We start from the raw sequence: 25,761 nt of genomic DNA on the forward strand, positions 1-25,761 counted from the left end.
TCTTAATGGGACTACCTGCCAACTTCCCGCTTTGATGTATGCAAATTGATTTTGATATTCAAATAACTTGGAAATGGCTGGATCAATTGGATCCCATCGTAATCAGTTCCAAGTTGAGAAGAGCTACAGTGATTCAGGCCAATATCATCAAAATTTTGTTATGTGTTTTCGAGATATAATCAGTTGATTCGTTCGAGGCGTCTATCATTTCAATAATTGAAAAACTACTGAATCGATCACGTCTAATACTTAATTTGGTTTAATCTAAGAAGAACCCTGTTGATTGAGGCTGAAATCATCAAATCCGTTCACTCATTTTTGAGATATTATTAGACAAAAAATTCATTACGTGCACACACACACCCTGTACCAATTCTGAAAACGGCCCGAGGTGATCGTTATATAGAAGTAAAAAAATTAGGTCTGGTGAAAATTCAACTGTCTATTTTGGTGCTAATTACAATATTGTTCTTTTAAGAAAAGCGGGAAGTTGAGAAAGTGCTTCAAAATATGGGCAGCAACTCGAGTCATTGAAAAAATCATTGAAAAGGTGTTTCGATCTTACCTGTAAATTATGTTGCCGAATGCGAATAACCCAACAAAACCGAGCACGTTATAGAGCAAAGGAACATTGACCAGTAGATGAAGGAATTGAGGATGCAAACCGTGATTTGCGAGATTTTTAGTAACGGAATTGTATTTCAAAAAGTTTAGAGGAGTAACGACGAAATTGTTCATGCTTATCTGTAGATTATGTATCTCACTCAGAGTCAAATAACCGAAATAAAAACTGTCCGTTAATATAAAAAGGATAACCGTAGGTACGGTGCAAAGTACAAAAGTGAATATCCTTATGTGAAAGTCGCCAAGTCCGATGTTCTTCGAACCAAGTCCGCGCTGTAGCCAAAAGAAAATTGGAGCAAATGCAAAAGCGACGAATGTTGGGCGGTTAAAAATACCAACAACAGTTATTGTTGCCAGGATTAAACAATTGTTCAACGAATGACTTGGCAGAGACGCACGTAGCTTGAAATACTTGACACGATCGACGACGTTTCCAGCTCTTTTATATTTTTCCGATAGATAGTCATCCTCGTAAACAATCTGAAAGTAAACGTGAGTGTTTCAAGTGTGAAGCAGAACTGCGCAAAAGATTTTCTTACCTCGTCGGAAGTGGCCATGCACTTTGCAACGAAATAGATCAGGGTAGAAGTGAGTACGAGTTCAATGGTGTTGGAGAAAGTCCTAGTGGCATAAATTAATATGACATAGGAGCTAGCATAGGTGATCAACCGGGTCCTGTAGTTCTGTCCATAGATGTAACAGATCTTGTACAAGCAGTAATCCGACAGGAATGAAAGGGCGCATATCAAAAGCCTAGGGAATATGACAAGGGAAAACGGAGTCTTCAGCGTTGTGCCGAATACGTAATATGAGTACGGAGATATTCTGTTCAGTACTGAGTATGGGATACCAATTGTCAAATAGGGTATCAGTATGCTCCTGATTGGAAAGGTAGCGTTGTATTCCCATGGTCTGTAGACGTCGATATCGAAGTACTCACCTGAGAACAAGAGAATAAGATAGTGACGGACTCTTGCGAAACATATCAAGGAACAAAAACCTGGGAAATACCCACCAGCTATTACTTCGATGGACTGAAAGTACTCATCAGGATGAATGTAACCGATCTGTGGTATTAGCGTCAGAGCGAGGCGGAGAATAGCCAAGAGCCAGTATGGAACGAGATTCAATTTTATGGACGTAGGATAAGTGTTGTCTTTCAGGAATCTATTGTACTCATTCTTGTATCTCATTTTCAAGCCTGTACCACAGTCCGCAGCTCGATATCATCAGTCAACCTAACCTAACCTAAGATTATCTGACCTAACCTAATTTTATCGTATCCTGATATTTTGAACGTATTTGGAGATTTCGAATAGTTTTGTACCATATTAAGAACTGTTGTAGAATTTTGAATAAAGTAATGTCTACCGGCGTTGCTGCCGGTGATTTTGAACCACTGATATTTCAGTCGTTCAGCTTAGATCAGCTGTCAACGACTTTCGCTGCTGTGGCTGCTATTTTGCTTTGGTGTGTTCGTTTCACTGGCTGCACTCGGTGCACTCTTACCAGAGAGCTCTTACTTAGTGCAACTTCCCTAGTTTTCCACCAATAGCAGAAATGAGATTGTAGGAAAATCGCATACAGCGGAGTCAGTTGAAAACGCTTGGAAAATGGTGCAGATACTGGAAAGTATTTGATTGGCTGCGCCTCAACGCCATTTTCAATTATAAATTGTGAAAATTCAAATAAGTCTGTGTAGAATGCACAGAGTGATGCAAATATGGCGGGAATGAAATCGACCAAGCAAACCTTAGCAACATGAATTGTTTTCTGGATATAGTGAAAGGAGATTTCAGACTTTGTCTTGCATTTCGCATTGGTCGGTCGTCGTTGCATAGGCTTTAATTTAATTTTTAAGACAAATTGCTGATCGAAACACGGTCAATCTGGCAACGTATTTGTTGTGACATTAATTTACAAATCGCATTGTAAATGAAGTTACTAAAATTTTTACTTCGCTACTTTCCGCCAGGTAAGCTGCATAATTAACACTACTCATACATAATGCAGGCTATGTAAGAAAGTCGTATTTATTGAATTGTGTATAATATGCAATTTATACAGCAAAACGTTTTGAATGTTGAATATCATATTTCATCAAGATTTATTATGCATATCATAACATGGCTTCTCAAGCTTGTCGCGTTATATTATCTGCAAGAATAAATCAAAGCAAACAAATTTTAAAGTTTCAAAAAACAGCTATACATGCAATCTCCTAGTTAGCATGAAAACCTTCATATTATACATATGCAGCCACACGAATAGGCGTTAAAATCAATTTCTGTCGTTTTCTCAGGTATAGCTCTTGAGTACCAGCAAGGCGGAAATATCAAAACGAAGATGATAGATCTTCTGGATTTGACTGCTAAGTAATTCTTTTTTTTACCTATGTTACTACTAATATGATATTAGTATGCCAATTAAGTTGTGAAATTACGTGATCCAATTCTCTCGATACTGCTGATTCAGAAAACAAATCAGATTCTAATTATTGCAAAATCAGTTTCTTTAATTTTGTGATGCACATTGCAGCACAGACGTAAAAGCCCTAGCTGAGAGTATAAAAGCTGCGGAGCCGATCATAACTGATGGTGTAACTGAGCAGTTGGTAGAAACATTGCAGAAACTTCAGTCCAAGGTCTGTGATGGGAATTTTAAGCGTTACTACAAGTACAAGACCCTGCAAACTCATCTGCTACCTCTGACAAACATCGCGTTTGATAAATTAGGTAAAAGGTACTTAATTATACTTGACAAGGTAACGAATAAGTTCACCAGTATACTGTCCGACAGGCTTCTGCAAGACCTGCAATATACGTATACTGGATGCATGATTCTGTCTAATTTTCATGTATATACATAACCGATAACAATCCTCGATTTCTCTTTTATTAATGTTTTTTTCCGATCCCCTGATGATTAATGTTAGTTTATAATGGAATAAAGTACGTCGCTAACAATTATAGCGATTTATAGTTTGAGTTTTATTTAATCGAATTCACCATCGTGGAAATTTGTCGTCGAAAATTTGTGATTCGTTCTGAAAAGTTATGATTCACAAAAATTTTCAAAATTACTCATTAAATTGAAAGAAAAATCCACTTGCGTGGTTTTCGCCCCATCCTTTCGAATGGAGATTCCAACCAAGGCATGGCTAAAAGATTCTCTAACGAGAATGATCAAGATCAGTCTTTGTAAATAACTAGGTACTTTTATTTGCATGCAGATGCCTGACGGGCAGCTATGACCGAACTTGTAAAGTTTGGGACATTGACAGTGGAACGGAGCTTCTTACTCTCGAAGGCCACAAGAACGTAGTGTACGCAGTATCCTTCAACAATCCCAAGGCGTGAGTTATTGCGCGCATCAGTAATCGTTGACGAATATTTTAGATACAAGTACAATAGGTACAGAATGTGTGAAATGAACTATGCATACGAAGCATTTTTTGTTAAATTTCAATTCTATCGAGTTTTTTGAAAATCTGACCAAGTCCAAATATACAAAAATAATAAAAATGTAACGCGTGATCGGCTTAAAATTTCTCAAATTATCAATACTCTTCAAAATGTTTTTGGCAATAAAATTAACCTAGATCATCATGATGGAAAATGATTTTTGATGTTTAAGATCCCACAAATTTGGTGATTTCGAAAAGATGTAATTTCTTCGTATTTATTTTTATGAACCTATGATTCAAGTAAAAAAAACTTTCACTCTTTTCAGTATATTCATTTGAAATATCGAAATGGATCATTCTTTTAAATTCTTAATAAATAAACAAGTTGAGATAAAAAATTTAGGGAAAACCATAAATGCTTTTTTCGATGGGTATAATGAAATAAAAAAAGTGATGAAACAAATTACAAATTCGACTTTGAAATTGCACGGTTTTAAAGGAGAAAAAAAAATTACCATGTAGTTGCAAATTGCATAACATCATTGCAGGGACAAAATAATGACCGGATCTTTCGACAAGACTGCAAACATATGGTGCTCCCAAACTGGCCACTGTTTGCTCAGCATGTGGGGCCACGACGCGGAAGTTGTGGTTGTTCAATTCTCGCCGACACAAAACCGCGTGGCTACTGCCTCGATGGACGCCACAGCGAAAATTTTTCATTTAGGATCTGGCAAGTTTGAGCAAAACTTGGCAGCGTATCAAAATTCTTGGTCTTATGGTTCCATCCATGATGAATCCATATTGATGGTTTGAATTCTATTGCAGGTCAAGAATTAGGTACTTTAAAAGGACACACTGCAGAGGTGATAGCTCTTCGTTACAACAACGATGGTAATGAAGTAATCACAGGCGCGTTTGATGGAACTATAAGCGTTTGGGACACTCGAACCATGCAGTGAGTCTATTTGATGATGGATACGACACGAATGTCATTTCTGTGAATCAAGGCACCTGGGCTCGAACTTTCCAAGAAAAGTCCAATAACTCGACGAATAAAATGCGCAAACATTCTTCGTGTAAGCGTTGGAGGGGTGGAATTTTCTGCCTTCAATGACGCCTGGTTCATCGTTTCATCAAATCTGTGGGCAATGTCGTTGACTGATATGCGTTGAAATACGTAGTTTCAGCGTAATTGATTCCGTTGTTTGTCTTTAACTCGGCAGAGTTCTGTTAAAAACGTTTCCAAACGTTTCAAATAATTCCCAGGCAATCTCACAACATTTTCCGAGTTTAAAGGTATTTCAATAATTAAAATCCGTTAAAAATTGTGATAAACGTATCCCACGCTTCGGGTTTTTCGGTCTATAATCACTCATGGCCAACATAATTTTAAACGCATTTAAAATTTTCAAATAGTGACAAGCACAAGAAACAAAATTCAAAACCAAAGATGTTTCAGGAATTATTTTGAATTTGTTCGGAAAGTTTTTGATGATACCGTGGCGCGTTGAAATTGAGTTAGGATAGAAACTTGTGCCGAGACTGCGTTTTTCAGCACATAATAGCTGTGGATAACTTTGCCTCGAAAATTTGGTGGAATAATGAATGAGAGCTGCTTGACTGAAAGAAATTCCAACCGTTTCGACGCTTCCTTAATCAACGCCCCATAATATTTTTATTCGTTGACTTATTGGATTTAACAACCCAGGTGGTTCGATTTTTCGACACGATTTATAATAGTAGTAGATAGTAATAGATTTATAATAGTAGTTGAGGCATTTTGATCTTGGAGAAACTTGAACAAGCAATCATCAGAAATAAATGTAATCGCTCGTCTCTAGACGGACGAGCGTCTTGACAGGTCACTACGAAGAAATATCGAACTGTCACTACAATTTTGACTGTTCGCTGATCGCTTCGTCTTCCATGGACAAAACTGCCAAGGTTTGGGACGCCCGGATGAATTCTTGTCTTGCAACGATTCGCGGTCACGAGGACGAGGTTTTGGATCTGAGCTTCGACAACAAGGGTAAAAAATTAGCCACTGCCAGCAGCGACGCAACTGTTCGAGTTTGGGATCTTTCTGCCAACTTTGAACAAATCGCTGTCATGTCTGGGCATCGTGAGGAAGTATCTAAGGGTAAGATAATTATTGTATACAGTGGACAAACATTTCTAATCGGCAAATCTAATTACACCGTTCAACACGAATTTTGAGTCTGGGTTCGAGACGTCAAATTTTGATTTGTTCCACGTAACTAATGAAACAAAAAATAGTTTTATTAGATATAGTTTGCGTTTTATTTCAACGTGCTGCTACCTGCTGCCTATACTAATATAAACCAAGACTTATTTATCAACGTAAAAAAGAAAAAAGCAAACTTCATCAGTAATAAAGGACGATTTTCGTCATTATTCGATGTATAGAATTAAAATTTCTGTTGACCTGTAATATTGATAGAATATATTTACACAATGAGTGCTAGCTATAGAAAAGTTTCTGTCAATGTAATTATTTTCTCGATTGTGAATTGTTACTTATGCGATTCTTATTTTGCAAGCAGTGTGCTTCAGTCCAAACGGCCATCAATTACTAACATCATCGATGGACCGAACCGCTCGATTGTGGTCTCTTGAAACCGGATGTTGCGTACAGACGCTGAACGGCCATACCGACGACGTTTTCAGCTGCGCATTTTCATACACCGGAGACACAATAGTAACTGCAAGTAAGGATAACACTTGCATGATCTGGAGGTGACTCGATTGGTTCCAGGTCGATGCCTTGTAGCAGTTCGATCCTGGTCAACGGTGCTATACAACTTCATGAATGTATATCTCCTGTAGTGAATATAGCGAACTATCATGGGTACGTACATAAAGCGAAATGTACGTCAGGAAAGAATGATGTGATTGGAAATTCATTCAAGTACAAGTATATTTGAAATACTTCTGTACATGGAGTCATAGAGAAAGTAATTAGTTATAGTAACACAGTCTATAATGTCTCTAGGTGTATAACGTTTGAAAAAACCATTCGTATAGTTATAATTGCTATCCAAAGCACAGCTGTGGTTAAACAAATATGGCGCTGCGTAAATGGATAACAAACTAATCGTCTCAGCTTGGATTTTAACTATAAATTATGTGAATACAAATCAGCAAAAACTTTTGTTCATGCGGCCACACTTTTGTTGCGCTACTAATTTCATTGTTTAATACGTCTCGGTTGTTATTCCACTTTTTACCACCAGATGGCTTCTTTCAATATTTTCGAACCCAATACTGCATGGTTAAATATATAAGTCGCCGTTTGTTGTAAATTAACTAAATTCGCACTGTCCATGTCAATGCAATATCATGTGTTTTGTGACAGCTACGTTATACGCATTCAGATCAACATTATCAGATCCAGAATACGGTTCTAATAGTGTGAAACAGGCATGTATAGTCATTAGATTGCTCAAATTAACAATACCTCGTAGTTTATTAATCAGGATATCGAAGCGTAATATTCTGATCAGCTAAAATTTAATACCTATGCATTCCATAACTGCGATGATCTGATTGTGAAATATTTTGCGTTGATTCCAATGTAGATATTATTATTAACGTGTTATTAACGTGTATTTATATAATAATAACGTCTTTCCAGATTATTTTATTCATATTCTCGAATGAATCAACCGATGTTAGATGTAACCAATTGGGTGCGTGTATGTATCTTTGAATTTGAAATGATGCGAATCGATCATCATTAAGGCCAAATTCTTTAGTGACCCTCTTTAATTCATATTGACGATGACAAAAGTATTTTCAGAGTGTATAGCTTTCAAGGAAATTTGGAAACCGTGAATTGTCAGGAAATTTGCACGTGTCTGAAAAAACCGTTAAAGATCAGGGAATTCGGACTTGTATCCTGGAATTTTTGTATTTTCTTCCTCACTAATGTACGATTCTTTAAAACGTAGAACATTACTCTTCGTGACATAATTGAGGGAGTAATGTACAAAGGGTATATAAATTACAAAAAATATGGTTTCAGAGGAATTTCAAGAATTGATAAATATATGTTGAGCACTATGTAAAATTTATGAAAAATATAAACAAGTACTAAAAAAAAGTTAATTCTGTCAGATTAACGTTTCCACCTTCGTGCTAAGAAAGAATGGTTAATCCTAACCTTCCTGTAGTTTCTTGAAATTGGAGTATTTATTGATATATTTGGTAATTGAGTTTGAGTAAGATTGAACTGAAAGAAAAATTGGACTATTTTAACTTAATATGGAAACATCTGATGTCCAATTTCTAACTAATTTTTAAAAGTGACTTTGCTAGTAAAGTTAGGTCGAAAAGAGTCTTGGAAAAATGTCTAATTCAGTTTTACAAACCGGGAAATGTCAGGGAATTTTATGTGTCATTGACACGAGACACTCTGATTTTCCTACCGTATATTTTTCTTGATGGTATAAATTCATTAATATGCCATTTATGTTGTACAGCTGCGTGGGACATGCACATGTTTGCAGGACAGCGACGATCATCGTCTTTATCCATTGGAGCCTAAAAGGACCGTTTATCCACCGTTTGTGTATTCTGGCACGTTGCAGTGCATCATAATATGAAGCAAAGGCGTGATATATTATCCAGTTAAGGTCTTATACTGTGCCAAGGGAGGCGGCCATTAGACCTCATTCGCTCCGATCATCTCTGAGGACCGTATCTCATAACAACAACAATAATAATAACCATAATAAGGACAATAACAATATCAAATGAGCTTATAATAAATCATAATATCTAATCGTAGATAAGACGATTTCGCGTCGAAATATTTTACAACTAGGTGTAAACTTTTACGTATTTCATTCGTCTTGCAGTATCAGAATAACGAATCTGTCCAACTATCAGGTAAATAGAAATGTCGAGTTATATATGTATTTTGTGCTTTCATTAAAGAAGATTCATGGAAAAGCTTTTGTTGTGCTCGATTATGCTTGTACGGAGTAAGGAAATATATTTTTCCACTGGGATCAAATAATTTACAAATAGCGGAACAGCGCTTGCGATATTTGAAATCGATGAAAATTGAAAAAAAAAGCTTTCTTGCATCTTCGGTAAGCTGGTGCAAAGAGAAACTGTTTGCAGATGCAAATCAATATAACAATGTCTAAATTTTCGTATGATGAAGGACATTGCACTTTACTGTCCGGTCAAGAGTCGGTATCCGAAAATCTGCAATCATAATAATGTGCTCAAGTATAACATCGCCTCACGCAGCGAACTGTCGGCATTTCACTTCACACTGTTAAACCTGTTCAGCTGACTGACCTCATTTCAGTTTCCACGGTCAACCTTCCTTAAGCTAATCCTGAAATTTGCACAGCAAACACAGTCTGTCCCAATTTCAGTCTTCCGTTTTTTTTTTTTTCAAAAGGTGAAAGAAATATACTTCAAATACGAACATGTCAAAGAAGCTGAATTGGTGACAAACTGAAACACGATAACGAACAATTGCAGTGATCGGAATGCCGACGACAATTTTGTTAGCGATTCAAATATGGCGAAGAAAGTCGACAAAAGAATAAATTCGATGTCTGAATTGGGAGGAAGTCTGCATCAAAATGGCGACTATTCACCTGATTGTAAGATCTGAATTGAATATTGTGAGGCCAAAGTTGCAAGGCTGTATGTTGAAGATGCGTCAATCATTGGCTCTACAAACACATCTTTTTGATCCGCGTGGAATTAGATGAGAATATTTTAAGTGAGATTAAAAATGTAGATGAAAAATGAAAAAATTGAAGGTCCACAATATCGAATTTTTAAAGAAGCGAAAACTCAATTTATACGATTTAATAATGTTGAAAGTAAAAGTGTGAAAAAGTAAAAGCATAGAATGTTGAACTGTAGTGTCGTCAGAATCGTATAAAACTTTTAAATTTCGTCGTTCTATGTTTTGACCTTTCTATATTTTGCCATTCTGTATTTCGACTTTCTATGATTTACAACTTTCCATACTTGGACTCTTCACATTTATCAAATTTCTCAAACAAGATTTTCGCCTCTATGATAATTCGTTATTTTGGTCCTCCGATCAATCGACAATTCCAGTTTTTTATCCCCGCCCCATATTTTAAACCGGCAACAAAGAATAAACACGAGTCTCGACTGCGTGCCGCTTGAAATTTGTGGGTAAGTATGTAGTTACGAGGATAGCACCGTGCGCGGTCTTTTCGCCTTTTACTTTCCGATGCAGGCGAACGTTACTCAGTCAGTCAGTTGCGCTTGACACGCTGAGCCACACGGGTGTCTGTGGAGGCGGAAGTGCGGAAGATGCGCCGTGAAATTAGTGCGACGATTGGTGTGGTTCACAACGTCTTTCCACGTAGTTTGCCACAGGACTATAATCGTCGAACCGGCTGTGAAGAAGAAAACTACAAACCTGAATTTTGCTAATTTAACGAACTTGCGAGGTGACTCGAACCACTCGAGAAGTTGAACAGTTATTTAAGTACCAAACGACTGTATGTCAGCAGCTTATCTGAAAGGTTATAAAAACTGGAAATCACGCGTCTAGAAGATCATTTAATCCTTGGTAAATACCAAGCGTCTTTGAAAAAATATGATTCGTTCAACCTTGTCGAACACCGCGGTAACGATTACGTAAAATATAGATATCTTGCAGGCTGGTTTGCTGATGTTGTGTTCTCAAGAAAATATCCGGTTTCTTGTTATTTTTTTATAATAATCAATATTGTTGTAATAAAAAGAAAAATAATAGTTGTATTGCGTGTGCCAATGTAATAGTGGAAAAAGTTGTGTGTCAAAATTAGCTACGGTACCAACTTGTTTTTCGATCGTTTGTCTTAGTCCATCGGTAATGAAAGTGCTGCAGAATATGGTTTTAATTTTTTTTTAACATACAGTAACAGGTGTAATGTGTGTGTACTTGTGAAAAATTTGAAAAATTTGTGTGTCGGAATTAACTACATTATCACCTTGTTATTCGATCGTTTGTTTTACTCCGTCGGTAATTAAAGTGCTGTATAATATGTTTATAATTTTTTTGAACATACAGTAATATGTTTAATCAACTTCTGTGATTCATTTTGGCCACGGAATTTTACAGTTGCGATTTAACGATGAGGGATAAATTCGCGTTCAGCAATGTAAGTGTATATCAGTATTCATAATTTTATAGAAATGGATATATAACGTATGATTATTTTTTTTTACATATTCGTTTCAACTAATTTATATTCTCGCATAATTGAAACTTTGTCAAAATTTTATTATGTAATCATTTTTATAGAGAGTTATTTACATGTAAATACGATTTATAAATCGTGTGTTATGATTTAACTCATATACGGTCATTTATCAGCATCAATGTAATAATAATTTACTCAAGTTATATGTATAATAATTCGTATCCTGTTCAAACATACATTTGTAATAAGTTGTCTCGGTCAATTTACAAGTCCGTTGCGATCATCTGTTTAGTTCTGTAGGTGCGTAGGCTTCAGATTTATTATTTCATTTTTAAGTAGTCTTTTATTTCTCGATATTTTGTTCCTTTAACTTTTTCTCGTCAGTCTGTTTCTTTGGATTTATAATGCCAATAAATAATCTTCACTATAATCCTTGTAACTTTGAATCCAAAAACTGCTGTCTATATAACTACCGTTACGCAATTAAATCCGCAAGGTTTTATTCCGTTTGTAAAAAGCCGGTTTTTCTCCCGTTTATTATAAACAGTTTTGGAGCATTAGACTGTATGATAACTTTGGACAGATTCCTAATTTTCGTGGTAAAAACAAATGCACCATACAAGATCATGGTGCAGTGTCTTGTATTATTGGCGTAAGTTCGGAGCAGAGAAAAACGTAAAGATAATTAATTTACCAGACCATAAATCACGTTTAAATTTTTTTTCCGCCAATTCACGATTCGGTGAAATGCTATTTTATTGACTCAATTTATCTTTCTTCGCTAAATACTGGTCCATAAACTATTTTCATCTCCTAGTCTTACCGATCGTAATGTTCGTATATCTATCGTATATATTCGTATATCAGCATTTCGTAGAAATTGTATGCTTGTACGATTTCCATGTAAACGAAATAATCTGTAAAGTAGTTATGTACCAAAAGTAATAGCAGAAAAAATTTCCGTAATGTAATTGTTCGGTTAAAAATTTATATAAAACATGCTATACGTAAGTTATCATTATTGTACAGTTTTCTTTTTCTTTCTTTACGCTTATGTTACAACTTCAGTCGGCGATGTCGTCGGACGTGCTCGAAACCGTCTCAGCAAATATACCATCAGAAACATTTCCCGAAAATCTTCCAAAGAAGCCTGAAGCGCGACTGGAAATCGACAATGAAACCCTGCCTCCTGAAAATACAGCGGTGCAACAAAAATGCGGATGGTTTTGGCTGAGGCCGAACTGTCTGCAAAAGTTTCGCACAGCGAAATGGGCACTTTTTTGGCTTTGTTGGGCCGGCGCAGTGCAAGGTAAATTATCTTGACATACATAGATAACTGATAGTGAATAGCTGAATCCTTTGTCAGGTGAATGAAGTAGTCATAACACATAATTAAACTGTGGCAATCTTTTTGCCTTTCTGGTGGAACTATAATGTTAAAAAGTAAAAAAGTTAAAAATTAGAATTGTCCCAACACCGAATATTCAAAATTGCGAAGACCTAAGCCACACACGGATTCTAGCATTAAAACGTAAAAAGTCGAATAATAGAAACCAAAACATATATATATTTGTATAAAATTGCATATTTTCTATACGTTTCATCACTTATTATGGTGAGGTTGTATTTTGGCTTTGCATATGTTTCCTTAAACTTCTAATATATTCTTACCATTTCGCATTTTGATGTTCCTATACTTTTACATGATACATTTGGAAATTCTACAAATAAGATTTTATCTCGTTTTTGATAATTTTGCATCTTGACCTTTCTATCGTATAACCAATGTATGCTTCTTTTTCCTGACTGTTTCATCCATTTTTACCAATTTCTTTCATTACTCCATGGTATTAATTCGCTCACTTTGCTCCAATCGCACATATTGCTTCAGAATCTCTGAATCCATGCTGATTTCACCAGAGATCAAAAGTAAAGCGAAAATCGTGGTGAAATGAAATTTTGTGGGAAAATGGGGAAAAATGAGCAAAAAGGGATCCTAGGACAAAATCAGTAGAAATAAAAATGAACTACATCATTCGCGTTTCATTTCATCGGGTATGCTCCTATTCCAATGCGGTACAAAACATCGAGTATCTAACAGCAGCTATAATATATCACGCACAGGCCAATACCTGGTGCAAATTGTCCGCTTATAATGTGCCATAGGCATTCTCTCGCCCAGTTCCCCCCCCCCCCCCCCCCCCCCCCCCCCCGGATTTGATGCCAGAGTACCCTAGGGCCTGAAGGGTTTGTGCCATTGCTATATCAAAGCGGTATAATTAAACGTCTGCAATCGAAATTGCTTTGGAAGCGAAACAACCGATCATTGACTGGTGCTCTACGTATGTACACAATAGCTACAGTTGATTGCGTACTACCTCCTGTAAGACTTCTCTCTTTCATTATAAACCGCTTGTCGTTCTTCTATCCGTGGTACATAGCTCTATACATCTATATATATATATATGGACATACACTCGGGTATGTATACGTTTTTGTGCGTCATTTCCTGTTCCTTAGGTTATAAAGGGCTGCATGTTTGCTTTACGCGTGCACAGCTTTGTCCCCCTCGAACTTTGAACCCTGTTCGAAAATCAATTTCCGAAGGCTTTACACCCGAGCGATAAGTGGGAACCGAATTTTATTACGCTTGCTGTAGGCGTGATAAGTGTCGAACAGCACAATTTTGTCGCTAAAACTCGTTAGTCGGTTGATTGGCAAGTGGCGAGGGCCTCTTCGCAAGGGTTTGCACAACCCGTCCCGTTACATATTCGCATGTGAATGAAGCATTGAAAATAAAATTCTAATTCGTATAAGTGTATGACAGCAATGCCCGATGCAATCTTTTATAGATCCTAATTGGAAGAAGTTTATGTTAATTGACAAACAATAGTGACCCGGCTGTTCACAGACTGCACAGTTTCAATTGCTGGTTCTAGCATCTGCAACAGACTGCAGGAAAGAGAAGGGAAGATAAACGCATAATCTAAACTCGGTAGCATACTGTCGACTCGTGTTTGTTTTATTGCCGGATGAAAACTAACGACAAGTCTGCTAGGATTTAAGGTGGATTGAAAATATTATTTAAAGCCAATATGCTAACCATAAATTCATGAATGTCACCTAGCCAATCAATTTACATGGTTAAATATTGTGTTAAGGTTGAATTTATGTGAAATGATTTGATGGATTTTTCAATCGTGCACTTTTGTTTTTCCGACATGTATACCGACTAGCAATGTCTATGAAACTTTTTATCGAAGAAGCATTGATTCTACAATCAATTTTCACACAAACAAAAGATAAATTGTAGTATTTTGATAAACGAAATTTGATTGATTTTGTGCCTCAGGAATGGTGGTTAACGGTTTCGTCAACGTTGTCATCACAACGATAGAGCGAAAATTTGGGCTTAGGTCTTCTGAAACGGGGCTTATAGCCGGTGGATATGACATCGCCAGTTTTCTACTCCTTGTTCCTATCACTTACCTAGGCGGACGATCAAACGCCTCAAAGCCCAGGTCAGTTCTGTTCACTATAAAAATTCGAATTATGTAGTCCGGTGCGAGAAAATAGAACTACACACTAACCGGCTCACATTTAATAATAAGACTGGTTGTTGGACGTATAATTCTTTTTTTACCAACAAAATGTACCAAAAGAGAAGTGTAACTACTTGCACGAAGGCTTCTATCCATTCATGATTATTTAATGCAGCTCAAAACAGGGCTAAAGAGATCAGCTGATCACCCAGTTTGACGCCATATTGCCATTGTAGCTGATATTTTAAGTATTCAGTAAAAATTCCTGGCACGAACCATTGCCCATAAAATCATACGATACGTCTTTGTTTAGATTTTATTATATTGATTAATTGTGTTCTTCATTTTATACAGGTATATTGGAATCGGTGTCCTCGTTCTGAGTCTAGGTTGCTTGTTATTCGCATCGCCACATTTCTTAGTCGGTACCTACAGAGCGGGTCGTCAATATGAGAATCTCTGCCAACGAGTCACGAATACTTCAGCGCTGCAAACGGTGCGGGAAAACATTTATTTTTACAGTATTACAACCACTAAATATTACAGTTTGAATAGATTTCATTACTCCTCTGGGATCAAATATTTCAGAAACGTTGAAAATTTCTACAAACCTACTCAGAATATAAATACCCGATATTGTGTGAGTTTTTCTGATAATTTTTTGATAAATTCTATTTTCAAATTTGGCAATGTTTTTATAATATGAGTATTACACTGAAAATATTCGTTTGCAGATATGTCCACATTTTTTCAGCCGCATTTCAAAAAATTGATTATCACAGTATCCTGAAAATATTCAATTTCTCTCAGAAATCTATTCCAGTTTTTCATAACGTGATTCTGAAAAACCAGTGCTATGATATCTTCAGATGCGTGGTACAATAAAGTATTGAAAAAATATGAGTTTTCTTTACAAATTGGTCGGATTTTAACCTCGATCTCGACGTGACCAGAAACTATCAGAAACTTGACTACTCGAAATTTTTCACATTTTAACAGAAAATCAATTTCCGAAACAATACGCGTCCTTTCCAGCTCTATAAAATTCCTTGAAATCCCTCAGACATTGTCAAAATAACTCAAACTATGCGATAAATAATACCTAATTTTTCTCGATAACTACGTCTAAGAAATTTTCCAGACTTGTTTTCACTAGAAAAAGGTGTAGAACACGACGCATTGAATTCATGGTTAAAACAGGAAGTTTTCCTTTAACGCACGCATAACGGCAACTTTCAGGCGGCATGCGACAGTGCATCCAAGGAAACCGACTTGGAAGCTCCGCGTGGTTTGTACCTGGCCATCTTCTTGCTCGCTCAGCTGTTACACGGGGCTGGAGCTGCGCCGCTTTTCACTCTTGGAGTGACATACATTGATGAAAATGTCTCGAAGAAAATGTCTTCGGTTTACCTTGGTACGGTTGACTCAAGCTATATAAGGTAAGCGTACCAGTTATTGGCCCTGTCCTAATTATTGACGTTTTTTGGTCCTATCTGTTCGATCGTTGATTCTAAAATTATCAAAAAATTAATTTATCGAACCCTCTAGCAATAGGTTTTATTCATCGAGAAATTCACATTTTTTGCCGTCGATTTATAATTTTAGAAAATAAAAGGGTCAATAATTGGCTTCAAACGTGTCAATAACTGGTACACTTACTTTACGGTGAGTTTTTGTAACAGCGAAACGATCCGCGCGCCTGATATGCAGGCAACAGGATGAGCATGAGCTGTAACTCCGGTTGTCTGAATCAGGCGCACGAACCGTTTCGCTGTTAGAAAAACTCACGGTATAATGCAACGGTTCTGGTCTGACGATCATTGGATTACTGTGACTACGTATCCGCCACCACGTTCACTCATGCAGACTGCAGAAATTGCATGATCAAGTTATAATTGCTTTGAGCGTACTTGTACACACGTATTATAAAATATTGATTCTAGGTATTTACTACACCATGGCTATACTCGGGCCAGCCTTGGGATACGTCATCGGAGGCGAATTACTCCAAATTTATACCGACTTCCTCGTCGTCGACCCAGCCTCGTGAGTAAATTTGAAATTCACGAAACGTCTAGTCATTCTATGGTTTATTTGTTATCTTTCAGGCCTGCGGCGAAGAAAAAAGACAAAAATTGTAATTGTCAAAATATTTATTCAACACCATACATTATAATTCCAGCAATTACAAAGTTCAGGGTAGTTGTTACAAAAACAGAAAATCAATTTTTCCACTCCGTGTAACAGTGTAGGTAGGAAAAGAATCGCGAATGCGTGTCACGTCTTATCGCGTTACATCCAAACGTGGCTGAATTTGACGGAGATTGATGATGAGCACATTATAAACATTTGATCCATCTATATGGATGAGGGCGAAAAATTTCCATGTGTACAGGGAAAGGAATTGTGAATCACTTTCGAATTGTGATTGGCCGAAACTTGATTTTCGCTGGGTACTGAATAATAGTAATGACATCAGAGATGTAATCATTCGCTCCGTCACGTTCGATCGCGGTCTGATAAACTGTGGATTACACTGACCTGCGGGATTGGGGTAATATAAGCTACGGATATACGCGAGTTTTGTAAGGGTGGAAATGAACGCCCTTCCACAAATGAAAATTTGAGCCTATGGTAAACACCTTGTATTATTCCCATTATCGGATATGTCACTACGAGTCGTAGCAATGGATGGTTGCGACGAGGGGACGTTGATATTACCGAATGGGGATGACGGTGGGAAATTTCCACTTCTCTTCCCTCGGGCGGTAGATATTTACGCGTACGATATTTACCCAGAGAATACCTGGAAGCACATAGAAACCTGCATGTATGTATACATGTGTGTTTATTAGGGTAGTCGTTATATGGTCGTTTCCGACTTTGTTGATCCTATGGGCTAAAATATCTCGAAATAATTTTTTTTAATGTAGCTGAAATCTGAGGTTCCCATCTCAATTTTTAGTTCTGTCTCAAAGCCTTTGAATTTTCAATTCACGATTCATTTTTTTTGCTACTGATGTGTTGCGTCAAAAAACCTGCATCGTAGTAAATTTCATATCCATGAACGTAGGTATTCCATGACGATTTTAGAATCTTAGACAAAAAAAACGACATCAAAACGGTTAAAGTTTCATATTCGATTAACATTAGATTTTTGGTACTTGACTGTCTATTTTTGCCTCCTCAAATACGTTGAATTTACATCGAATATTCACGTCTACAGGTAAGAAATTTCCTAAGGTGCACGTTTTTTAACACACCACATTGGTAGAAAAAGAAATTAACCGTGAATTGCTAAAAATCCCGTCTTGTTTACATGAGTAGATTCAGAAGCCTTGGGGCAAAATTCAAAATTGAAATAGGAGCCTAGAGTTGTAGCGGCAATTGGATGAAAAAAATATTTCACAATACTTTAGTCCATGCGTGCGACAAAATTCGAAAATAACCATATTAAACATAGTGCAGCTAGTATATTATCACGTTGAGATAATCTCAATGTCAATACAACAAAAATACTAATGTCAATGTTAAGAAGTTAAAAGTCAATGCCAATACAATAAAAGTACTAATTGAAGGCCTAGTTAGAACGTCTCTTTTGATTTGTTGGATTTCTGTTCAAAAAATAGATCAAAAATATTTTTGCGAATTATCCGAATAGAGAGAAATGAATTGTCGTTTCCATTTCGTCTGCTCGATGTCCTTCTGAATTGTTGTACGATGCTCATAGCATCATCAACGAGCGAGAATATCAGCTGCAACATTTTCCTGACGATGAGCGATGGATCTAAAACAGCTGTGTAAAATTTCAGGACGGTTAGTCAGCTTTTTTAGGTCCCATCAATCAATTCGCCCCGGTTCCTTGACTAACGATTGGGCGTAGAGTGTAAAAAGTTGATGGTTACACACTAATCCTGTAGCCGTAATGAATTAGCAGATTTTGCTAAGCTATGTGGGCCTTATATATTTTGCAAATTTTCGCAATTTCGCTCACGGGTTTGTCAAATCACGGTGTAAGTTCCTCGAAATATATTTGTGAGCAAAAAAATTTCCACATAACTTTGCGTAAAGAGTGTAGTGTCAATATACGGCGTGGTTAGGGAACATGGCGTCGAGATTATTGATCAGCTGATCCAACGTTTGGGCATAATGTCTCCATTATGAAAGCACAGAAAACATTACGCAGGCTGTTGTACTTTCATTTTCTGACATTGAATCGATGTAGGATAAAATATGAGACGTAGAGCCGCTTTTATAATTGAATGCAACGGCAATTGCATATGTTGGAAGGCATTGAAGAGTTGTAGAATAATATTGGGTTATACATGTGAATATCTCATTACACCGGGTGATCGCCTAACGACATATAAATCATAATTTAATGCGGAGCAGATCGAAGCTACGCAATTGGTTTTAATCATAGATATAGGTACAAAATCGATTTGAACGTGCTGACCGTGCAAAAAATCAACCATCTGTCATTAATTAGGGTGGGCATGACACCGGATAGTAACGTCTGGATCGGTGCATGGTGGATCGGTTTCCTAGCAGCAGGATTGATATCCTTGGTTATAGCTATTCCGCTGTTGGCTTTTCCGCCAAGTCTGCCAGGTGAGGATACAAATACATCTTGATACTTTAATTAGAAAGTTTATGCCAAGCCTCTGCATTCGACGAAGGTTTCTGCAAGACTAGAAATTTGATAAAAAGTTTTTTAAAAAGTTGCCTGGTAATCGAACAGTTGAATCTTTTTAAATATTTCCACCCAGAAAAAGGTCCGATTTCTTTGAATTATTCCGAGTGCTTGACAGTTGAAAGTTTATCAAAGATTACCTTTTATCAGAAATTTCTTCACAGGATCAGAAGAGCTGGCAAAGGAACGAGTTTCCGAAGCGCACGTGTGTCAATCTGATACACCTTCATCTGCGGGGACTGGTGGAGTGGAGGTTTTCACAAAACTTAAGGAGCTGCCTAAAGCTCTGACGGCTCTCCTTAAGAATCCGGCATTTTTTATGCTAAACTTGGCTGGGGCAAGCGAAGGACTTCTCATTGCCGGGTTCGCCGCCTTTCTACCCAAGCTTATTGAAAATCAGTTCAGCGTCACTGCCAGTTCGGCGGCTTTGCTTATGGGTAAGGTACTCTAATGTGCAGCCATCGAGTACTCGCTCGCCTATTCTACCGGAAAATTTCAACCCACGAGCTAGCAACCGGAAAACTTTCACCTCTATAATACCTTGTGCTTTACCGTTTTATATGTATTTAATGTACTGACTAAATGTTGTATTTAACAATGAAGGTTGGTTTTACAATATCTCCAGAAAATGGGCTTGAACACAAAAATGTTCTCTTTTACAGGCGAAACGAACGGTACAATTACCTATTAAATATTGTAAGTTGGTGCAAGATCTCGTCAGAGCGTTGACACCAAAATTTCTTAGTAAAACGATCAAGTATCGCCCTCGATACTGTACATCTTCTGGAGGCAAAATTTTTTTCCCCAATACACGGTTTGAAAATTTGATTTTCGAAGCCTGTAGAGCGTACGTAAGGTACCCCACTTGTAAACAGTGCGGTAAAACGAGGCTGGCGCATGCGCAACTTCCGATAGCTTCATTTTATACACGGACATTAAGCACCACCAATAGTGTCATTAGACTGAGCTCATCCTAAAGTTTACGCGTTTAGGTTGTCATGAGGACGGACTAATGCTCCTGGACCTCTTGATTGTTCTTGATCTACTTCTTTCAAATTATTGTGTTAGTTTCACTTTCTTCTGAAATTGAACTTGTGTTGAAAAAAATCGTATGTCACACACGTGCGGATGGGCGATGCTGACTCGTATACACCTTTGTGGCACACCCTACAAATTTCACACTCGATGGAAATCGCTCACTCTCGCACTTGAAACACAATATGCTATTGTATAAAATCATTTTTCCGAGTTATTCCGTAGATTTATTTGATATAGGACACCCATTATTTTACTCCATATCGATTTAATAGAATATCACAAAATGGAAGACCAACAGCCTACGGGACGTTTTCTCTATCTTGATATCTATTGAATTTGTCTAAAACGATTAGCTGATTACCTATATCAACGCCAGATAACTTTAGCCACGCTCAAATTCGTATATTCTCCGACAAAAATTATTGTAAATGTGAATGACTTTTAGGAACTTTGTATCAATATCTGAATTCTACAATCAGTGCGAAAACATAACTTGAGCAAATCTACGAAAAAAAGTTAATATTTCTTTAAAATTTCTAAAAATTTCTCATTCCTCTAGTTTTACTGAAAATATTATGCACATACACATATATGCGAAATTTTTCAGTTGCAATTGAGAAAACTTAATTTCAACTACTTTTTCATGAGAAAGTCATCTCAATTTTCCATAATGCGGTACTTACCGTCAATGGAAAATGAAATAACCAAAGGATATGAATTTTTTCAAAATCTTTGTACATGTTACATAACAGTACGCAATTTTTCCTAAAACTGTCCGAAAATAGGGTGCATTTTTGAGAAATTTCTAAACATAATTACAAGAAATTTGTGAGAATTTTTTTCGCCTGGGCTTATTACCACCAATTGGCGTCTATTGAATATTTGAGGACCCAGATATAGTTAAATTCTTTGTTTCAGGATTAGTCACGGTCCCAGCTGGAGGTGGAGGTACCTTCCTTGGCGGTTATCTGGTGAAGCACTGGAACCTTCAGTGCGCTGGCATCTTGAAGTTCTGTCTGATCGCCACGGCGGGTTGCATTGTTTTCACGATGTGCTTCGCTCTGAGTTGTGCAAACCTAGAGTTTGCTGGAGTGACGGTGCCCTACCACAACACGGCTAGGTGTAACGCAATTGTCAATCTTTGTTTCTTCCTGTTTTTATTAAGCTCTTTGTACTCTAGGTTATTCCAGAAATAGGAAGAACACGAGTATTGTATCATACTGGTGTAGTTTTGGACTTGCTGCATTCGCTTAAATTTTTCCTCAAACGGGAACAGAAAAAAAATGACATTATTTCTCGTTTCTGTGTTGACTACACATGCACAATTTTTTCATGCCTAGACCCATGTACATTTGCTGCTAAACTGATAATTTCAAAAAAGAATATTTCGTTTTACAATTATTCTTTTAGAATTTTTTCAGAGCTCAAAATTATCTGTTAGCAGTTTTGGAGTAATCTTTTCAAGTCTGTCGATATACATTTAAATTCATTCTACGTCAAAACTTGCGTGCGGAATAATAAGCGACGATGATAAATCTGATGGAAACACTTTCACTTCAGGCTTATACTTTCAATTTTTCTTCTAGGAAGCCATTGTCTCTGGAAAGCAGCTGCAACATTGGATGCGGATGTTCGAAATCAGAATTTGACCCGCTTTGCGGCGCTGACGGAATTACGTATTATTCGCCGTGCCATGCCGGGTGCCACGATGAAATGCCGATCAATGACTTGAAAGTGAGTGTCGAATCAGCATATTTGATAGTACGCCTAATCATGTTGAATCACTGTTTTCTTTTTCAACGATATGAAATTTTTACTTGCGTGGTTTCATAAAAATACAATATACTAACAATAAGTTATCGCCGTATTTTTATTTCAACGCCATAGATTTACAACAATTGCAATTGCATCCACGGCCCGTCAGCGAATCTCTCGATATATGGCGGTTCTGAGCACGTGACTTACGAGGCAATAAACACAACGTGCCCTAGTGCTTGTGGCCATCTGTGGCCCTTCGTGATACTCGCCTTCTGCAACATGTTTCTGACATTCCTCTGCACTATGCCTGCCCTGTCATCGACGCTCAGAGTCGTCCACGACGAGGAACGGTCATTTGCCCTGGGCATACAGTGGATCAAGGTTCGAGTCCTCGGAACCATACCAGCCCCCATGATTTTCGGCACCCTGATTGACGAGACTTGCATCCTTTGGCATGAGTCGTGCGAGGGCAGAGGGGCTTGCCTCGTTTACGACAATCGGTACATGAGTCGGTGAGCAGTTTTGTTTATTTGTCCGTTTTTTTTGCTTGCACATAATTCAATTCATGACAGATCAGCCGTATAAAGTCACCTATAAGACGCCATTTCGCGGCAGTGAATATACCTACCACACTGGCTTTCAGACGCCTCGTATTTAAGTATAAAAGTCATTTTCCACCGCATGTTTTACTCTATATCGAAGCAAAAGCACACAATCAAAGTCCAACAGCTTGAAACGGTGTTTTTTGGCCCTTGGTACTTGCCAAATTTACTATAGGCGATCAGCTGATGGTTTTCCTCGACGCCATATTGTTCTAACTATTCTTGCATTGATTGTGAGGTTACAACGTGGGAATGATTTGCATTATGTTTCTTTTTCTAGGTACATGTTAGCTCTGGCGTTCATAGGTAAAGCAGCATCCCTTTTATTTTTCTTTATGGCATGGTGGTTCTATGTACCGCCAGGGGGAAGAAGAATTACTACGGAAAATAGGCAGGAGACCGTTTCAACTGTGGCGCTGAGCGAACCGATCGAAGTTGTACAGCTATCAAATCAGAAAATTTCGTCGGCTATAGAATCGTAATGGTTATAATATTGAAAATGATTTTATACAATATTAGAAATTCATGAACATTTGACCAAAAAACAGATATGTTAAGAAATGAAAATTTCAATTCTTTTCATACATTTTAAATCATTTTATATAACTCCACTATTATTTAGGCATATTATGTGTGTAAATTATTATTCTTATTGTTAGCGCATGATCTCCGGAATGATTCATAACTCTAAAATAGAATTGTAGGTCGAAATAATATGTTGTTCATTATTGTGTGGAAAATAACTAATTACTGAGTATCTATCTCGAATGCACACACGTAGTCACAACCTATACATAAGTATATAGTATTATAATGTGTAATGATTCATACTGTACGTAAACCGATAATTTTATGATACCTCCGACACAAAAATCAATGAATGTCGAGCAAAGTAAAATGTTTATTGCTACTCGAAACAGAAACTTATCTCACAGAGTTTTCCGTCGCATTTCTTTACTTGAAATAAAAATTTCTGTTTACATATTGTATAACCAGAACTGTCGGTACAATCTGTCACCTAAGTGCTTGTGTCACCTAAATGGCTACTTCATGCCAATAATTATTTATACAGCGAATACCAAGCAAAGGATATTGAATATACGTTAAAAAGTACGGTGCAGACAATTGATCTGAACCTCGATGGAAAGCCCTTTAAATAAGTGAACTGGCATTGCTCTAACTCCGTAAGTATGAGATATTATTGTTAATGTAATTTTTAAGATACTTTTGTTAACATGAGATTTTGTTCTACCTACGGATGGATAATTTACAAAAGACACTATCGACAAATAATTTTTACAAAATCGTGACTGATAACTGCCTCAAGAATTTAGAAAACTACAAGATTCATTCTTCGATTAGCGAAATAAAAAAAATTCGTAACAGTCACATTTCATTACAGCAAATAATTTTTTCTTTCATCATCGCAGGGAGAATGAATATAATATGTATCATGTATGTTGCCTCTATTTCTTATGTTTAAAATATGCCTGAACATTTCAATTGAATTTCTTCCTAAATCGAACTGTGTAATGACTGCGTGTGTTCACGACTTGATGAATGTTAATCGTCGCTGACTAGTTATATAAAATGAATAGTACAGGGTTATATCTATTGATAAATTCTGAGTTTACTTTAAAACTATAAGTTTACGAAATTTCGAATCGACGGATCCTGATATTCACACGGGTTCCAGCTTTACAATGACCGCCTGACTATAAGAAGCCCCCACAAACCAACCAATTGTGAAAGTTTCGAATTCCGAATACACTAAGTACCGTCGATGTAAGCTTTCACTAATTCCATAACTACCAATGACCAGTCGTCTGTCATGTGGCCTCTTGGTCTAGGGGTATGATTCCTGCTTTGGGTGCAGGAGGTCCCGGGTTCAAATCCCGGAGGGGCCCTTTTTTGTGCACGTAAAACTCTGCCATCTTCGTCCCAGACGAGCGGCGGCTTAAAAGAATCAGTAGACTCGCTATGAAAAGGGTTTCCAATTTTCCTTTCTTACTAACAAACTTAGTTAGCTATATATTAAACCTTTGGGACTGGTATGAGATGTTGTTGGTGTTAGGATATATGGTCATGATTGTGTAGGAAATTGAGACAAATTCGAAAAATTGGTAGGGATCAATTACTTTTATGCTTGCTGTTGATAATTCTCACTCGCATGCTATATAGTCAGTCTTCATGGTCCTTACTGACCGCGTTAAATATCAGTTGTTTTTATGTATTATCAAGGCCTACGCATCACCAACGTGAAAATGCCGCAGGTAACGGAATTCTACACACTATAATGAATACAGATTTCCAGATCAAATTTTGTAGCACGCATTAACAATAATTTCGAGAAATGTATTTTTGTAGCTGAATTACCATACTTATTACCAGGACTACATTTTCAGGCGTTATTCTAACATGAAACAAACAGTTTTTTTGGACATGTTATTCGGTATTGCATATAGAATTGCGCTGACTTAGGTATTTTTACATCAGTAATTCATAGCTTCGGCAATAGACAAAATAACATTCAATGTCGCTGTGGGTAAGGACGGTGTCCCTGGTAGCATTTTTTTAAGGAGGTGCCCTGGTAGATTTCGACGTTGACGTATATGTATATCTCCAAATATTATAGTCAACGTATCTTAAACGCAAAGAAGCACTTGGTCATCCCATCATATACGCGATTCTGAACAAAAACACTGTAACTGATTTTCGTTTGATGCAGAAATGAAGAAACGGCACGGATTCTACGAAATCGCAATATTCAATTAAGCATGCACCCTTTAGTTTTTTTGACACCAAAGCGCTGTACAGAATGATTAAAGGCACTTTTTCAGAGTAACGCGAAAATAATCCGTAATTTAATAGAGACGTGGTC

At 37.1% G+C, this 25,761-nt stretch overlaps 3 protein-coding genes and 1 non-coding gene across 5 annotated transcripts in view; 3 read left to right on the forward strand and 1 right to left on the reverse strand.

Moving 5' to 3' along the window:
• The window catches only part of PIG-Z (phosphatidylinositol glycan anchor biosynthesis class Z), a 5,191-nt gene extending 2,939 nt beyond the window's left edge, over window positions 1–2,252 (reverse strand). The window contains exons 1-3 of the mRNA XM_046614380.2: window positions 1,640–2,252; window positions 1,164–1,564; window positions 566–1,104 (exon numbers count right to left, since the gene is read on the reverse strand). Of these exons, the coding sequence (XP_046470336.1) occupies window positions 566–1,104; window positions 1,164–1,564; window positions 1,640–1,817 (1,118 nt within the window). The 5' untranslated portion in view covers window positions 1,818–2,252. The remainder of the gene's footprint in view (window positions 1–565; window positions 1,105–1,163; window positions 1,565–1,639) is intronic.
• A 233-nt stretch (window positions 2,253–2,485) lies between these two features.
• LOC124213257 (dynein assembly factor with WD repeat domains 1) lies at window positions 2,486–8,465 on the forward strand. The gene is made up of 8 exons (XM_046614381.2): window positions 2,486–2,599; window positions 2,927–2,999; window positions 3,163–3,366; window positions 3,857–3,979; window positions 4,579–4,763; window positions 4,859–4,988; window positions 5,875–6,173; window positions 6,598–8,465. Exons 1-8 carry the CDS (start codon window positions 2,560–2,562, stop codon window positions 6,792–6,794), a joined length of 1,251 nt encoding a protein of 416 aa, XP_046470337.1. The 5' UTR covers window positions 2,486–2,559; the 3' UTR covers window positions 6,795–8,465.
• A 1,823-nt stretch (window positions 8,466–10,288) lies between these two features.
• Window positions 10,289–25,638, forward strand: Oatp26F (Organic anion transporting polypeptide 26F). Of its 2 annotated transcripts, XM_046611312.2 has the most exons (12): window positions 10,289–11,205; window positions 12,316–12,556; window positions 14,600–14,768; window positions 15,144–15,285; window positions 16,029–16,203; window positions 16,733–16,835; window positions 19,279–19,400; window positions 19,647–19,919; window positions 21,439–21,640; window positions 22,107–22,254; window positions 22,408–22,790; window positions 23,161–25,638. In XM_046611312.2, exons 1-12 carry the CDS (start codon window positions 11,179–11,181, stop codon window positions 23,360–23,362), a joined length of 2,187 nt encoding a protein of 728 aa, XP_046467268.1. In that variant the 5' UTR covers window positions 10,289–11,178; the 3' UTR covers window positions 23,363–25,638. The 2 variants fall into 2 exon arrangements, with proteins under 2 accessions (XP_046467268.1, XP_046467269.1); XM_046611313.2 differs by lacking the exons at window positions 10,289–11,205; window positions 14,600–14,768 and having other exon boundaries at window positions 12,331–12,556.
• On the forward strand, window positions 24,716–24,787 carry TRNAP-UGG (transfer RNA proline (anticodon UGG)). The gene has a single exon. It is a non-coding gene; the product is annotated as a tRNA-Pro (tRNA).
• Window positions 25,639–25,761: the final 123 nt, after the last annotated feature.

Source organism: Neodiprion pinetum, chromosome 2 (assembly GCF_021155775.2).
Source record: "Neodiprion pinetum isolate iyNeoPine1 chromosome 2, iyNeoPine1.2, whole genome shotgun sequence".
Classification (NCBI taxonomy): domain Eukaryota; kingdom Metazoa; phylum Arthropoda; class Insecta; order Hymenoptera; family Diprionidae; genus Neodiprion; species Neodiprion pinetum.

Coding starts and splice junctions, on each gene's coding strand:
- LOC124213257 (XM_046614381.2), top strand. CDS start 2,560: ATGAAGTTACTAAAATTTTTACTTCGCTACTTTCCGCCAG. Junction 3,000..3,162: donor CTTCTGGATTTGACTGCTAA/GTAATTCTTTTT, acceptor TGCACATTGCAG/CACAGACGTAAAAGCCCTAG. Junction 3,367..3,856: donor TTTGATAAATTAGGTAAAAG/GTACTTAATTAT, acceptor ATTTGCATGCAG/ATGCCTGACGGGCAGCTATG.
- Oatp26F (XM_046611312.2), top strand. CDS start 11,179: ATGAGGGATAAATTCGCGTTCAGCAAT. Junction 19,920..21,438: donor TTCGGCGGCTTTGCTTATGG/GTAAGGTACTCT, acceptor TCTTTGTTTCAG/GATTAGTCACGGTCCCAGCT. Junction 22,255..22,407: donor TGCCGATCAATGACTTGAAA/GTGAGTGTCGAA, acceptor TCAACGCCATAG/ATTTACAACAATTGCAATTG.